At 41.9% G+C, this 16669-nt stretch overlaps 1 protein-coding gene across 1 annotated transcript in view; it reads left to right on the top strand.

Moving 5' to 3' along the window:
* The window catches only part of TARBP1 (tRNA guanosine 2 -O-methyltransferase TARBP1), a 118210-nt gene that overhangs the window by 10672 nt on the left and 90869 nt on the right, over window positions 1-16669 (top strand). The window contains 3 exon segments of the mRNA XM_075064163.1: window positions 4591-4739; window positions 6766-6818; window positions 9742-9839. Coding sequence (XP_074920264.1) covers window positions 4591-4739; window positions 6766-6818; window positions 9742-9839 — 300 coding nt within the window.

The following is a 16669-nucleotide window of genomic DNA, read 5'->3' as shown; positions in this document are numbered from 1 at the left end:
AAAAAAAGAGAGATAGTACTAAACAGAATTTGGAATTGGCTCGTTTATGAATAAATTTGATCTAACTGTATTGCTGAAACCTAGTGGATGTTCAAATAACTGAAATGTTAACATCAATAGTTATAACTGATTTAGGAAGACTGAGTGGCAAAAGAGGAAAGGGAATGGCACTCTACATCAAATATGGCTTACCTGTCTCAAGTCACTGAATATCAGAAGAAAATGATCTGAATGCGTATGGATCAATAACGCTCACAGAGAAAGCACAAGATGAATGATCAGACACATAGATCAAACACATTTGTGGAGAAGAGCCAATATGGCTTTTGTAAGAGAATCCTGCCTCACCAATCTATAAGAATTCTTGAGACAGTATCATACAACTTGTGACAAAAGGGATCCAATGGATATAGCGTATTTGGACTTTTCAAAAGCTTTTGTGACAAGGTCCCTCACAAAGTCTTAACAAACAAGCATCATTGTCTGTGAGGTGAATGGGGATGGGATGGGATCTGATTTACTGCAGGAATTCTTTCCTGATGCTGGCTGGTGTCTTCCCACATGCTTAGGGTTTAGCTGATCGCCATATTTGGGTCAGAAGAATTTCCTCCAGGGCGGATTGGCAGGGCCCTGAGGTTTTTGCTCTTCCTCTGCAGCGTGGGCATGGGTCACTTGCTGGGTGATTCTCTGCAGCTTGAGTCTCAAACCAACAATTTTGAGGACTTCAATACTCGGTCAGTGTTAGGGGTGTTAAAAAGTGGATGGTAGGGTTTGGCCTGCCTTGTGCAGGAGTCAGACTAGATGATCATATTGGTCCCTTCTGACCTATGAGTCTATAAGAGGAAGTCTCCATGATCAGTAACTGGTTAAAAGATAAAAAACAAAGGAGTATAAATGGTCAGTTTCAGAATGGAGAGAGGTAAAATATGGTCCCCCAGGAATTGTGCTGGACCAGTGTTGTTCAACATACTATAAATGATCTGGAAAAAGGGGTAACAGGAGTAGCAAAATTTGCAGACAATTCAAAATTACTCAAAATATTACTCGGTCATTATCCATTCATTATAAAGCCAACCCAAAATGATAGTTAAAAACACAAAAACTGATGACCTTTCATAAGCCGACCCATATTTCAGGGTGAAAACTTTGCCCCCGCTCATCAGGGTAAGCCACTGGCAGGTTGGATGTTTGTTTATCTAGACATTCACAGCACGGAGCCCCTCAGCTCCTAGCAGCCATAGTTTGCCGTCCAAAATTGGAGCTGCGGAAAGTGGTGCACTTCCCGCAGCTCCCATTGGCTAGAACGTAAACCGCAGCCACAGGGAGCTGAGCAAGAGAGAGAGATCGACCCCATATTTTCAGGGTGGAAAACTTTGCCCCCGGCTCATCAGGGTAAGCCACTGGCAGGTTGGATGTTTTGTATCATAGAGCATCTCACAGCACGGAGCCCCTCAAGCTCCTAGCAGCCATAGTTTGCCGTTCCAAAATAATGGGAGCTGCGGGAAGTGGTGCCACTTCCCGCAGCTCCCATTGGCTAGGAACGGTAAACCGCAGCCACAGCGGAGCTAGGGCGTCACACCCCTGCCAATCCGCCCTGGAGGAAAATTCCTTCCTGACCCCAAATATGGCGATCAGCTAAACCCTAAGCATGTGGGCAAGACTCACCAGCCAGCATCCAGGAAAGAATTCTCTGCAGTAACTCAGATCCCATCCCATCCCACATCCCCTCACAGACAATGACTGCTTTGTTTGTTTAAGAACCTTTGGTGAGGGACCTTGTCAAAAGCTTTCTGAAAGTCCAAATACGCTATATCCATTGGATCACCTTTGTCCACAAGTTTGTTGACTGACTGTCCTCAAAGAATTCTTATAGATTGGTGAGGCAGGATTTCTCTTTACAAAAGCCATATTGGCTCTTCTCCAACAAATTGTGTTGATCTATGTGTCTGATCATTCATCTTGTGCTTTCTCTGTGAGGTTATTGATCCATAAGCATTCAAGATCATTTTCTTCTGAGTTATCAGTGACTCTGAGACAGGTAAAGCCATATTTGATGTAGAGTGCCATTCCCTTTCCTCTTTTGCCCACTCAGTCCTTCCTAAATCAGTTATAACTATTGATGTTAACATTCCAGTTATTTGAATCATCCCACTAGGTTTCAGCAATACCAGTTAGATCAAATTTATGTTCATAAACGAGCAATTCCAATTCTGTTAGTTACTTGAACTGCTACTATTAATGCATAGGCAATTCAAGCATTTTTTTCTCTGCATGTCTTGGGTTTCTTGATTAATTTTGTTCCCAACATCTTGATTTTGTGCCTTCTGATTGCTCATGTCTTCTCCTGTCGAATAGGCCCATGACACATTTTGATTCAGTTCTGCAGATATGTGTTCCAGCCACATAAGGAATGTTAAAAGAACTTGAGCAATCAGTGGGACTAAGTGCTATGAGTGGCAGGACTTATATGCAGGTCATTCATTCTGGCACCTCGTGTAGTGCCAAGTTAAAGGCTGATCGTATTGGGATTAGCTATCATTTTATGAGCATTAACTGATAACTCAGTACTGTTGGTTGAGAGCCACAATTTAATTTTGTGATGGCTGCATTTTTGACATGCTTGTGCTGAAGTATAGTTAAAAAAAAGTTGATTGTTTTAAACATTTTCTTGAATATATATCTACATAATTGTTCTAAGTTTGTTGTGCTTGGTACCATTGTGTTTGCGGGGAAAAAGGGCTTTCAAAGGATACCCAATTCTATCCGTTTCTGATGACATTGTGCTAGCAAAATTTCCACCAATCGGAGGATCTGGAGCTGGGAGAGTAGCAAATCTTCCCTGTCATGATACACAGGGTGACACTACTGAAATGATGATTCTGTAGATTTTTATGAATCAAGTGACACCTCCTTTACCTTTCTGTCATTAACTTGCCCATAGAATTATTCATGCTCTCAGACTGAATTGCCTGTGGCTAGGAGTTGGAGCTCCCTGTGGGTCTGGTGCCGATGGCCAGTCTTGTAAATGTTAGTGTAAATAAAGTAGTGTTAGTAGATCACTTACTAGTTTTAATTATTCTTTCATTCTGGATGGGACTTTCCTTTGATATTTTTATCAAAGCCTCCAGCATTAGCTTTGAAATGCAGAACTCCCTGGCCTTCAAGCATTGTCCTTCCTGCAGGGCTGTTATGCCCACAAGTGAGCGATGCTTACATCAGATGCCTCATATTCTTGGGAGAGAGGCATGTGAGAGAGAAATGTAGCCTTCTGCAAGTCATTCAAGAAGAGGACACAAATAACAAGAGATGTGTTTGAGGGACTACTTTATTGAACAATCAATGGATCCAGCCCCTGATCTAGTCCATACAGAAGTTGGTAGAGCTGAGTATATACTGACTAGAAGTGTACCTGAAGCTCTGCATCTGCTGCCCCTGAAGCTCTGCATCTGCTTCCCCTGACAAGGATTCAAAGACTTCTAGATTGTATGAGGAGAAGAGATGTCACGTTCGCTAGGATCTTCTCACAGGGTTCCAAAGACTGTTTGTTCTTTGGAATAAAAACTTGAATCAAGACCCAAGAAGGGCTACTCAAGCACTCGACACTTGGGTCATCATCACTCCTTGCACACACCATCTCATGAGTCCTACGGTACCAAGGTCACAGTGAGAACTATGGCTCAACTCCCCCTGCTACTGTCTGAAGTGAGACATGACCTACCGGTGCTGTTGATTTTAGTGCTGACAGTCAGTGTTGTTTAGACCAGTTCCTGCAGCAAAGTTACTTATTCTATCACCATGAAATTCCTTTAATTCTCATCCCTCCCACCTCACAAATAGGCCCATTTCCACTGGTTTTGCTTTTGCTTAAGATAGCCAGATAGCAACGGGAGCTAGAGAATAAGAAGGCCATCTAGAATGCCAGGAGAACAGTGCAGTAGCCTGGCCCAGGGAGCCAGGAATATGAACTAATGAAGCCAGTTTTAAGTTCCTTTTTCCCTGACTCGCATGTTGGGGAAGGAGATTCTGAGCAAGGCTGCCTGGGCAACATTGCAGTAGACAAAGGAGAGGAAGGAACTGGATACTAGAGGCAACACTGGGAAAGATACACCATGATAGAGTGAATCTGAGAAGGGAAAAAGATCTAACCAAAATAAATTATGAGTAGTAAGTTAAATTGTAATCTGTTAAATAGCTGATTGACAGTTTATCACAAGTAAATACAGTAGATAGCTGTTTATTGCTTTGAATTACAGAGGGAGTGGCTTGGAGGGGAAAAGGAAACAAGTATTTTTCACTCTTGCTATTAGTTTTAGTCTTTAGGCTAGAAAGCATTGGGTAAGTTTTTAAAGCTATGTTAATAAATGTTTATATTGTGTTTTTAGAGAGAAGCACATTTTAGACAACTAGATAAATAGCTACCTGTATAACATCTTTCTAAATAGTGTTTTGTAATGGCTAACCATCATGTCATGATACCTTCAATATTTTACGCTTTAGTTTGATACACTTTTTAAAAATTTACTGCTAGACAGATTACATACTGATGTCTCTATCATTTGACACCAGTTAAAGATGTCATCTTTGTACCAGGTTGTTGGTTGTTTCACCCATCGTGGCATATGTGCATTTACAAAAGGATGTTTGAGAGTGAAAACAAAACTTTGACAAGGGAAGGTGTTGCTCAATTTCTAGAGATTTATGAAACAAAACGTCTTCCAGATTCACCAGGATTTTCAGAGGTAAGAGCATTCCTCTAACCACCTCCCTCCCAACTATTTTCCAGGATGAATAGATATTTTAACCTGAAACATTTCCTAAATTAATTACCTAAATTATGAGTTGTTAGATAAATTCTATAAAACCATATCAAATTTAGCTATATCAATAGTAATGACATTATTTAGAAGTGATCTCAGGGCTAAGATTACGTTGGTCAAAGAAAGAGTGCGTAGTGCAGTGTTCCTTGTCATTTAGCCACAAATCCTTATTTCAGGGACCAGTGCAGTCTAGCCTTAATTAGTTGAATCCCAGTTAACTGGGACTCTTTTTATATGAAGGCTGGATATGATCTCTTTCTCCCTGAGGGTTGCTGATGTTCAAGTTCTGTAGAGCTCCTCAGCTTTTTCAGAACTGAGTGTTGATCACCTCAGTTCAGCAGAACCATCTGGCCACGAAGGAGATTACTGAGGAGGTTTTGAAGTCCATGCTCAGTGTTTCACTATTCTAAGGACAGACTTTGAAGCCTGATGGTTATCCCCCCTTATTGGGAAGGTTCTGATATCCCTAGAGACTGTTGAATAATAATTTTTTTTTTACTGTATCTCGTATAATAAATTATGAAAAAAGTCTGTCTTATAATATTTCTTTATCATATAGTAGCTGTTAAATCTACATTCTCAGTTTTACTGTTGTAATAGCATATTGCATTTGCATAGATTTAGTAGTTCGCTTACATCTTGCAGGGTATAAATGATCTATTCTGTACTCTATCCAGCCCCACTTCCAAGAAATAGCTTGCAGGTAGCTCAAAAGCCAACATTTCTGATTTATACAGTTAAAGTCAATCTCTCATTAAAATGACACCAACTTGATTTATAGTCAGCTTAAAAAAGGTTAAAAATAGCTACAATTACAATATATCCCTATGAGTACTCCTGTCAGTGTTATGGTTCTAATTTTTTTTCTTATTTTGTAAAATATAGTTTGTTTTCTTTTTTGTTTTATGAAAAACAGACCCAAATGGAAAATAGATTGTAGGGGATTGTAGTAGAGGAACTGACTATACACCAAATGCTGTGAAATGTACAAAGTGAAAAATGTTTTTTTTTTTCTTTTTTTGATTATAGTACTCTTAAAGGTTACTTATGAATAGTGTCCTACCAAATTCATGGTCCATCTTGGCCAATTTCACTGTCATAGGATCTAAAAAATAATAAATTTCATGGTTCAGATATTTAAATCTGAATTGTCATGGTATTGTAACCATGGAGGTCCCAACCCAAAAGAGGGTTATATGTGTGGGGGGGTGTCGCAAGACGATGGTAGGGGGGTTGTGGTATTGCCACCCTTACTTCCGTGCTGCTGCCTTAGAGCTGGCAGATGGAGGGTAGCTGCTGGCCGGGTGTCTCGCTCTAAAGGCAGCGCCACCGCCAGCAGCAGCACAGAAGTAAAGCGCTGCTGCTGGTGGCAGTGCTGCCTGCAGAGCTGGGCTGTCGGCCAGCAGCCGCTGCTCTCCAGTCGCCCAACTCTATGAAATCTGGTCTCCCCTACAATAGCCAGATTTCACGAGGGAGATCAGATTTCACAGCCCGTGATGCATTTTTCATGGCCGTGAATTTGGTAGGGCCCTACTTATGAACATTAGTGGGAAACAGGTTTTTTTTGTTTTTAAGTTGACTGTTTTTTCTTAACATTTTTACTAGTGATGAGTGAAGACTCACTTTCTTCCTCCTTTCAACTTCCATGTGCAACTAATATTAATGCCTTTTGTGTTCCTTGTATCAGGTTACATCCTCTCCTCAGTAACCCAACTTCTATGCCAAATAGGCAAACCGCCGCTCTTTTAGTGGTGGTGGTCTAGCAAAAATGACACTGTACAAAGCTCATTGCTTAATCCCCTGCTGCTGTAGGTTAGTAATGATAAGTCTCTCTCATCAGTAGGAATCCTTCCTCTATCTTGTTTATCACAAGTAAAATAAATCTAGTTAGTGCATGTATAAAATTTCATGATTGGTTTTAATGTAAATTTAATTCTTCTCTCTCCAGTTTATTATTGGACCATTCATGGATGCACTTTCAGAAAGTTCTCTCTATGGCAGGTAAACCATTGATTATTTAGTTTAGTAATTATTGAGCAATGGGCCGTTACATTTGATGGGAGATATCAGTTGATATCACTTTAAACATGTCAGTCAAGCATGGAGAACAGGTTGACATAATTTTTTAGACTTTTAAAAGGCCTTTGACAAGAAGCTTCTAAAGAAACTTTTGTCATGGGTGAGAGGCAAAAAATTGTTATGGATCAAAAACTGGCTTAGAGACAGGAACAAAGCATATGAATAAATGGTCAGTTTTCATCCTCTGCAGAAGTTTAATAGTGGGATGCCTCAAGGTTCTTTATTAAGTCTGATATTGTTTACTGTCTTTATTAATGGTCTAGAAAGAGGGATAAGCAAGCAGTCAGGTAGCAAAATTTACAGAAGACAGAAAGTTATTTAGCTTAATCAAATCTAGAGAAGGCCTGAAGGAAGTGCAGAAGGAATGGACCCATCTAGATGAATGTGCAATATGTCAAGTGAAATTCAGTGTTCATAAATGCAAAGTGATACTCAAGGGGAAAAAAATAATTAACCATACATCTCATAGGGTTCTAAACAAACTGTATCAACTCAGGGAAAAAAAATTGGCATCACTGTGGACAGCTCAGTGAAGACTTTTTGTCTTGGTGTGTAGCTGCTGTCTAAAAAGCAAACAGTGTTAGAATGCCTAAGGAAGAAATGGGGAATAATGTGAAAAACCATCAGAATACTGTTATTTATATAACTGGTACATCCTCATTGGGAATAAGGATGTTCAGAACTACATGCTATCTCAGAAAGGATACAGCAGAAGTAGAGGTTTCAGAGAGGGCGATTAAAAAGGGCATTGAAAAATTCTAATGTGCAGAGAGATTGAAAAGATTGGGATTGTTTATTTTAGAAAGGAGAAATATAAGCATGGACATGATGAAAGTAGTGAAGATAGAGAGCTTCTGTTCTCTGTGTCTCATAGCACAAGAACAAGGGAGTAGTCAATGAAGTCAAAAGGTGGTAAATTCAAAACTGATAAAATTTCTATGTAACTAGATTTTGGAATGCTTTGTTACAGGATATCTTGAAGGCTAAGAATGTATTGTGACCTCTTTTGTTCAATGTGTATATGAGGCTGCTAAAAGGGATGGTGAGGAGACATAGGTAGTAGTGTACTTGGTATGCTGATGACATCCAGCTCTAGGTTTCTATCACATCCTACCCAGCCAGAACAGCAGAATTAATTATCCAGTGCCCTAGATGAACTTGGAGTTTGGATAAGTATTAGTTGATTGTTCAAACTCAAACCAGAATAGACATAGGATGTCTACACTAGAAACGTTACAGTGGCACAGCTTCTGTTGGCCTAACTGTGTCTACACTGTGACTTAATTACAGCTTAATTACATAGCACAGGGTATGAAATTTTTCACAGCCCTAAGCGATGTAGTTAAGCCACCCTAACTCTGTAGTGCAGACCAGCCCTGAGATAGCATTGGTGGGTTGGGGAGAGCAGCTGGAAGAGTTGGTAGAACATACATCTGTGCCACTCATAAAGGGCATGCAACCACCATTTGTAAAACGCGTGCAGTTTGGGGATAGCTTAGGATCCTGGGCTGCTCCTGGATTCCCAGGTTGGGGCTGAAGCCAGGAGTGTGTTTCTGCACCTGGCAAGAAGAGTATGACCGTTTCTCTCTTCTGCGGCCCTTGCCACAAAAATATATGCCTTTGTCACTTCAAGATTAGACTGCAGTAATGTCATACATGGGGCTGTACTGGGAATATTCAGAAGATGAAGGTAGTGCAAAATGCTGCAGCCTGCTTATTAAGTGGAGTTGCATGTTGGGAGCACGTTATCTCCATAATCTCTGCTGACTTTCAGTATGTTTCTGGGTAGAGTTCAAAGTGTTGTTTTTAACCCATAAAAAGTCTAAATGGTTTGGAACCTGATTACCCGAGAGCTTGCCTCTCTTCTTATGATATTCTGCCGCAGCTGAGATCAGCGGAGGCATTCTGTCTGGATCTCCCTCAATATAAATAAGAGGGAACTGTTGGCAGTGTATTCTATGTGAAAGATCCTCAGTTTTGGAACTTGCTTCCCTCCCCCTCTTTGGTCTGCCAGAGGTAGGATTTGTTTGCCTTTTGAGCACTCTACAAAATCCCCTCTTTGTCAAGGCTCTTCAGGAGGGGGGTTGAGCTGGAAATATTTATGGGCAGTCCTTTGTCTGTATTTTTTGTAGAGAGATGAGGTGGATGAGGTAATATCTTTTATGGTCTCTCTCATGGTCTCTCTCACTAACAGAAGTTGGTCCAATAAAAGATATTGCTTCACCCACTTTGTCTCTCTAATATCCTGGGATCAACATGGCTGCAACAACGGTGGATATTTTTCTTGTAATTTTTAACATGTGGGATAGGCACTCGGAGCACTGAATGAGTGGATATAGGCGTATTTTAAAAAGGTAGAGAAATAGATATTGGACATTTTACGTGGATACCAAGAATATCCAGAATTATAAATAGTTAATGCTGATTCATTTTGAAAAGGATATAGAACTTCATGTTTCAGGTCTTAAGATGATTAAGATGAAACCTTCATTGCGATTGCATTATCCCACATCTGGTACTGCAAGGTTTCTTGCATCTTTCTGGGAATCATCTGGTGCTGTCAGAGATAGGAGATTGGACTAGATGGACCACAGTTCTGATTCGGCATGGCAATTGCTGTATTTCAGTTTCAATATTTACATTTTCAATACCTTTTAAAAGTATGAGAAGCACTTAAAAAAACCCCAAACAATTCTTCATACTGAAACACTTTACTTTGGTTGGCTGTTTGCATTCTAATGAGTTAGACAATTAGGTAATGTTTTGATTAATTTGTTTTATAAGAGGCTTTGAGATACCTCCTTATAAAGTGCATAAGGTTAATTTTATGTTTTTAACCAAACAGATCACCAGGCCAGTTGATAGGAGCTTGTCCTCCTTTAGGGATGAAGTTACAGAAGTTTTTGTCTACTTACCTCACACTCCTTCCAGAAGAAGAAAGAAGTATGTTTTAATTAATTTTTTTTTTCTTTCGAAAGATAAGGGAAGTAAGGGTCATGGATCCATTTGAGTATCTAATGTACATGTTTACCAGTGTGTTCTCTCCCTGCTAGTGTATTGCACTGTCATAGATTGAATCTCCTTAGTCTGTCTATCTCTGGTTTTTAAAATGTTTTCATACAAAAATTTCTTCTTCTTTGAGTATGTGTCAGTGTGGATCCCACTGTAGGCGCATGTGCCCAGTGCACATGAGACCTCAAATTTTTGAGCATGTGTATCTGTTGGAACTATGCATGTGCCCTGTGCTTCCTTGTAGTCCCATGTGAGGGCATCGAAGGAAGAACAGTTGCAACGTCTCTTCATGCTCATGCTCCAATACGTCTGTTAGTCTAATAGGTGCCAACAGGACTCTTTGCTGCTTTTAACGTCTCTTCAGTTCTCTTTTACTATCTGTGCCAGCAAAACAGAGCTGGAAGAGTGTCTAACTTGCTAGTTTGTAGCTTAGACTAACTTCTTCAGAACCATTTCTTATCTCCTGTTTTCAACTGCCATGATCTGAGGTGACCTGCCTGGACCACATTTTGCTGGTCAGACGCTATAATCCCCTACCATGTACAGCACCGTCCCCCACCCCCACAATCTAACAGGGTTCATCTACATGTTGCACTTGAAACCTGCAGGCTTCAAGCCCTGTCCATCCTGTAATGTATTATTCCCTCAGATGGTTGGATACAATAGGTATCTCTGTTCCCTGGGTGAATTGCACATTCTAAACAGTTGATCAATATGGGTTTGCAAGTTGCACAAGACAAGACTGAAACTCCACCTTTTGGAACAGTTCATAAATGAAACAAGTTCCAAAATCCTACTGATGAACAAACCAGTGTTATCAAGTGATCCACTGAGCATTCAGGCATCGCCTAAGGCTGAGGCAAAAAAGATAGTGCCAAAGAGAGAAGCCGACCTCAAAAAGAATGTCAGATCAGGCACCAACAACTCCCATGTTGAAGTCAATCACTGAAAGAGGCTGCTCCAAGCTCTAAGGCAGAAGCTCAAGAAGGAGATCTGTGTCCTCTCATAAGGACAGACACCAAGGCCTTCAGAGGGAAGTTCTTCATGCCCTGCAGAATGTCAAGGACCAGAGAGAGGGAGCAACCTGTGACACAACAGACTCCTCTAGAACCAAACTTGGTGCTCTGACAGTGTTCTCTTTGGTGTTGACCCTGGCCTCTGAGCATGAGACTAGGGTCAAAACCAGGTCCGTTATCAGTGCTGAGACACACCTACCAGAGCTTAGAGCTGAGTGAAACAGGTTAGCTAGGGAAGTTGTGGAATCTTAATCAATGGAAATTTTAGGAACTGGTTAGAAAAATATCTGTCATGGATGATCTAGGTATTCCTAGGGTACATCTACACTAAAAACTTATGTAAACCTATATTAGATCGACTTACAGCCATGGAGTAATTACTGCGGTGGTTCACGTCCGCACTATCCTTCTTTGGTCAATGGTGTGTGCTCCACCACCTCCATGCTCACCTGGAGCACTTCCACTGACCTAAGAGGGGCAGTGTAGGGACCTGAGAGCCCAGACTCTCAGTTCTGCTCGCAGCTCCCTGCCAGGAGCCTGGCTGCTTCATGGGCTCTCAGCTCCCTGTTCCACGCTGGCTCTTCCCGCCCCCTCTTCCCCCTGACTCTCAATTCTCTCTTGAGAGCACAGCTGCCTCCTGGGCTCCTAGCTGGCTACCACCCCGAACCCCTCTCGCCTCCCCACTGGGAGATTCCACTCTCTCCAGTCGGTGGCAAACAATGTAAAGTCAAACCCAACAGTGTTTATACATGCATGTCTGGGACTCTGAGGCCATATGTTAGTGTGTATGTATGCTGCTTGCCAGACTTCATCTGAAGCCCATGCAGTTATGTTGAGGTCCATGTATGCCCTGTCCAGATACCACAGGTACCAGAGGGTCACAGTAGTACCCCCAGCCCTGCTAGATACTACTTGAGGACTGAATCATAGAATATCAGGGTTGGAAGGGACCTCAGGAGGTCATCTAGTCCAACCCCCTGCTCAAAGCAGGACCAATTCCCAACTGAATCATCCCAACCAGGGCTTTGTCAAGCCTGACCTTAAAAACCTCTAAGGAAAGAGATTCCACCACCTTCCTACATAACCCATTCCAGTGCTTCACCATGCTCCTAGTGAAAGTTTTTTTCCTAATATCCAACCTAAACCTCCCCCACTGCAACTTGAGACCATTACTTCTTGTTCTGTCATCTGGTACCACTGAGAACAGTCTAGATCCATCTTCTTTGGAACCCCCTTTAGGTAGTTGAAAGCAGCTATCAAATCTCCCCTCCCACTCCATTCTTCTGCAGACTAAATAATCCCAGTTCCCTTACCCTCTCCTCATAAATCATGCGCTCCAGCCCCCTAATCATTTGTGTTGCCCTCCGCTGGACTCTTTCCAATTTTTTTCACATCCTTCTTGTAGTGTGGGGCCCAAAACTGTACACGGTACTCCAGATGAGGCCTCACCAATGCCGAATAGAGGGGAATGGACCCAGTGTATGTATAAAAAAGGGGTCATTCCCTGTCCCCTCCCAACTACGACTGTTATCACAGATGCTTCAGGAACAGGTTGGGGTGCCTACCTGAACCAACTACAGATGCAAGGTACCTGGTTTTAAAATGACTTAAGACTATACATGAGCATCTTGGAGCTGAGGGTCATCAGACTAGCCTGTGTAACATTCCTGCCAGGTCTGTGGAGCTCTACAGTTTGGATTCTGATGTACAACCTGTCACCCATGCCCTATATTTACAAACAGGGAGGCACCTGATCATCCTCTCTTTGACAAGAAAGCCATCAAGTTTCAGAAGGGGTGTCATGGGATAACCCCACTGGCAATACAGCTCCTGGGGATCAGCAATGACCTGCTGGCTTTCTAAGCAAGCATGCAGTGACTAGCCGTGAATGGGCTATGAAGTTCATCATATTCTGCCAGTGGATGACCCTCATAATAGAATTGACAGAGGACAGCACCAAATGACCTAAAATCTGCTCCAGAAGAGGTGTGAACCCAGACTCTTTGCCACCCAACTTTCTCCTCCAGTGGTTTTGAGCACTTCTCTATGCCTTCCCACCACTTTCCCTTCTCCTCAAGATAATGTTCAAAGTTAGGAGGGACAAAGCTAGTTATCCTAATAGCTCCTGAGACAATTTTGGCTGTCAAACTCCTGCAGATGTCTGCATGACCTCCTGTTTATCTCCCAGCCTGCCCAGACATATCTCGAGCCAAGATCAGTTTGTGCACTGATCCACAGTCGTTACACCTGACTGCTTGGGTGTTGGCTAATTTAGCAGTACTGACAGAGATGCCTCTCTTCAGGTTCAAAAAATTATCATACAAAGCAGGGATTTGTCCACAGGAACACCTATTCCTCAAAGTGGAAAAGATTCTCCATTTGGTCAGACCAAAACAATTTGACCCACTGGAGGTTCTGATACTGAAGATCCTGGACTGCATGCAACTCCTGAAGCAGATGGACATTCAGGTCTCTTGGTCTATTTTTTAGTAATATTGGAATGTCATGCTCTGGAACAGTCTCATGATCCAACTGGAAATGCTGTGCATTTCTGCCTGCTGTCAGTTGGCCAGTGAGCCTTTCCCTCAGCATATCAAAGAATATGGCACCAGAGCATAGCCTGCAGCTATTGCCTGCCTTAGAAACCTTCCAATCCCTTAAAACTGCAAGGCAGTAATGTGGAGTAACCCACTGACTTCCATGAAATATTATGCCTTTGACTTGGCAACCAGGGCAGACACCAAATTTGGAAGAGCAGTAGTACTTCTTTGAGTGACTGCACATGTCCATTCCACTGTAGGTGAGTGCATGCCCAGTGCATGGTTGCTGGAGATTTTTTCCCTCAGCAGTGCCTGTTAGGGTGGCTTGAGCACCCAATGCTGTTGTGTGCAGGTATAAAGGGTGGAGGTGCCCCGGCCCCTCTCAGGTCCTTATTACCAACCATGATGGTTGTTGCAGTAGTAAGGCTACAATTGTTCCAAATTCTTCTCTCACTAGTTTTTGCTTAGCATAGTTTCATAGAGTTTAGGGAATCTGTAGTTAAGATAATTAGCTAGTTATAAGTTTCAGATTTAGATCTTAGACTGCTGGGTTCAGCTTTCAGTACTGGGAGCAGTACTGAAACTGTACCTCAGTCTCCAAAATTAAATCGTTGTTCATTCAGCATACCAATGCTGGTGAGCGACCTGCACCCCAGCTGCCTTAATCACTTGGAATGGAGTCACATTTGCAAAGGTTATAAGCCTTGCTCAAAAACGGACAGAGTGGCCAAGTTTAAGTGTATTCTTGTGGAGGTAGCACTCATCCTTTCTTGGAGCCGACAGTTTGGAGTCGGCACTGGGCATGTCACTATTGGTCCACAGTACTCCTCCTATACTGTCTGAGTCCAGAGCTTGATCACTCACTGGTGCCGTGGAAGACCTCCAGAGATTCAGTACCTCTGTAAGCAAGACACCAGAAGTAATTCTTCTGTTCTACTCCACGCTGATTAGGCCTCAAATGGAGTATTGTGTCCAGTTCTGGGGACCACATTTCAGGAAAGATGTGGACAAATTGGAGAAAGTCCAGAGAAGAGCAACAAACATTGATTAAAGATCTAGAAAATATGACCTATGAGGGAAGATTGAAAAAATTGCGTTTGTTTAAACTGGAGAAGAGAAGACTGAGGGGGGACATAATAGTTTTCAAGTACATAAAAGTTTCTTACAAGGGAGAGGGTGAAAAATTGTTCTCCTTAACCTCTGAGGATAGGGCAAGAAGTAATGGGCTTAAATTGCAGCAAGGGCGGTTTAGGTCGGACTTTAGGAAAAACTCCCTAACTGTCAGGGTGGTTAAGCTGTGGAATAAATTGCCTAGGGAGGTTGTGGAATCTCCATCATTGGCGATTTTTAAGATCAGGTTAGACGAACATCTATCAGGGATTGTCTAGATCACTGGTTCTCAAACTTCTCTTTTTGTGGATCACTTGAAAACTGTTGATGGTCTTGGCAGACCACTTAATGATCTTTCCAAATGTTGTTTATACCGTTAGCTAGTTATTGTAAAGCGCTTTGGATAAAAGCGCTATATATATATATATATATATATATATATATATATGTATATATAGGGAATTAAAAAAAACCCTTATAATACATACAAATATATATGTAAAAAAACCTTATTCAGTAACTTTTTTTTGTTCTACAAATAAAAGCACACAACTCATATTTTAATATCAGTAGTCTTACTTTTCTAATGCGATGGATGTGCCCTCTCTCCCCTGCCGTGGCAGCCACCATGCTGGGGCTGGGAAGGAGAAGGGGGTCCGTCCTCTGCCAAAGCAGCCACAGAACTGAGGCTGGGAAGGAGGACCCTCTTTCCCCAGCAGCCGCAGTCCTGGAGCTGGGGAAAGTCGCCTCTTTCTCTGGCCGCCACAGCCCTGCACGTCCCAAATCCCCCCCACCCCCTCTTCCGACCCCTCCCGCCTACCCAGTATTCCCCTCCAAGGCCACCACCTCACCTTACATATGCATCTTCTCCAGGGTCCAGGCACCTAATTAGGTGGCCCTTCATTCTCTTGTGTCTGACTGCCCAGGTGCGCAGGGAACTGTCCGCAGATCACCTGAATGGAGCTTGCGGATCACAGTTTGAGAACCTCTGGTTTAAATAATACTTAGTCCTGCCATGAAAGCAGGGAACTGGAGTAGGTCCCTTCCCGTTCTATGATTTATAAAAATATTCCACACCCAGCAATTGAGAACCATAGAGAAATAACTTTCCCCTTACCTCTCAGTGATGGAATGTTGGTTCTAAGTATCTGATCTGCGTACACATCATATGGTTATTTCTCAGCTATGCAGTATATGATTCTGGATTAGTCTTAGTGGGCAATCATAATGCAGGGATTTGTATAGTTGCTGTAGAGTTATTTTTCAGTGACAGTACTTCAGAGATGCAATTCTCTCCGTGATAATCCTTTTGCTCTGTGTGGTTTTGGGTTCAGAATTTTCAAGCTGTTTTCCAGCAATACAGAGAGCACTTCAGCCTCTTGTTTCCTTAAGCAGGAACCAAAAATGTCAGAAGTTTACAAGAAAGAGAAGCGAAATACATCAAAAGCAAACAAAAGAAAAAATCTTTAAAAATGCTTAAGAGCCCAGTGACTAACTTTCCTCCCCTTGAGCTCTGTTCCAGCCCTGCATTTTTATGATTTTATGATTCATGCTCAGTCCTTCTATTGAAATAATTGGCAAATACTTCCAGTGACTTCAAGATAATTTTCACTGATTTTAGCGGGATGGGCCCCAATCTCGCTCTTGGATCACACAGATCACATTTTAAAATCAGAACCTAGGATTGAGGCATTTCTCTTACTCCAAGTCCCTTCCTACTGTCCATTGGGTCTCGTCTCCACAATAGGCATTTGTATATTAGAGTTTTTAGTTTCTCTTATTTGCTTGCGCATGGTAAATCTTTTTTCCCAATTCAGTTTTGAAACAGTGTTACAAATGTATGGCAGATATTTTCAGGAGAAGGAGGAGCCTTGCTGACCTGTTGGGAGGAAAAAGGAGGTAGAGATAAGAGGGAGGAAAGAAGGCAAACGAGGAAGAAAAAGGGAGGTAGGAGGAAGGGCCAAAATGTAGTATTTTTAGAAAACAATTTATCTTTCAGTGGTTAAGCGGTCCATTTTGTTTTCTCTAGTTTTTAGTCTTTTATTTAAAAAAAATAAATATTGAATTTCCTGTAGCACAGTAACATAGTTAAAAG

Source organism: Chelonoidis abingdonii, chromosome 3, assembly GCF_003597395.2.
Source record: "Chelonoidis abingdonii isolate Lonesome George chromosome 3, CheloAbing_2.0, whole genome shotgun sequence".
Taxonomy (NCBI): domain Eukaryota; kingdom Metazoa; phylum Chordata; order Testudines; family Testudinidae; genus Chelonoidis; species Chelonoidis abingdonii.
This window is presented reverse-complemented; position numbering and strand designations above follow the sequence as displayed.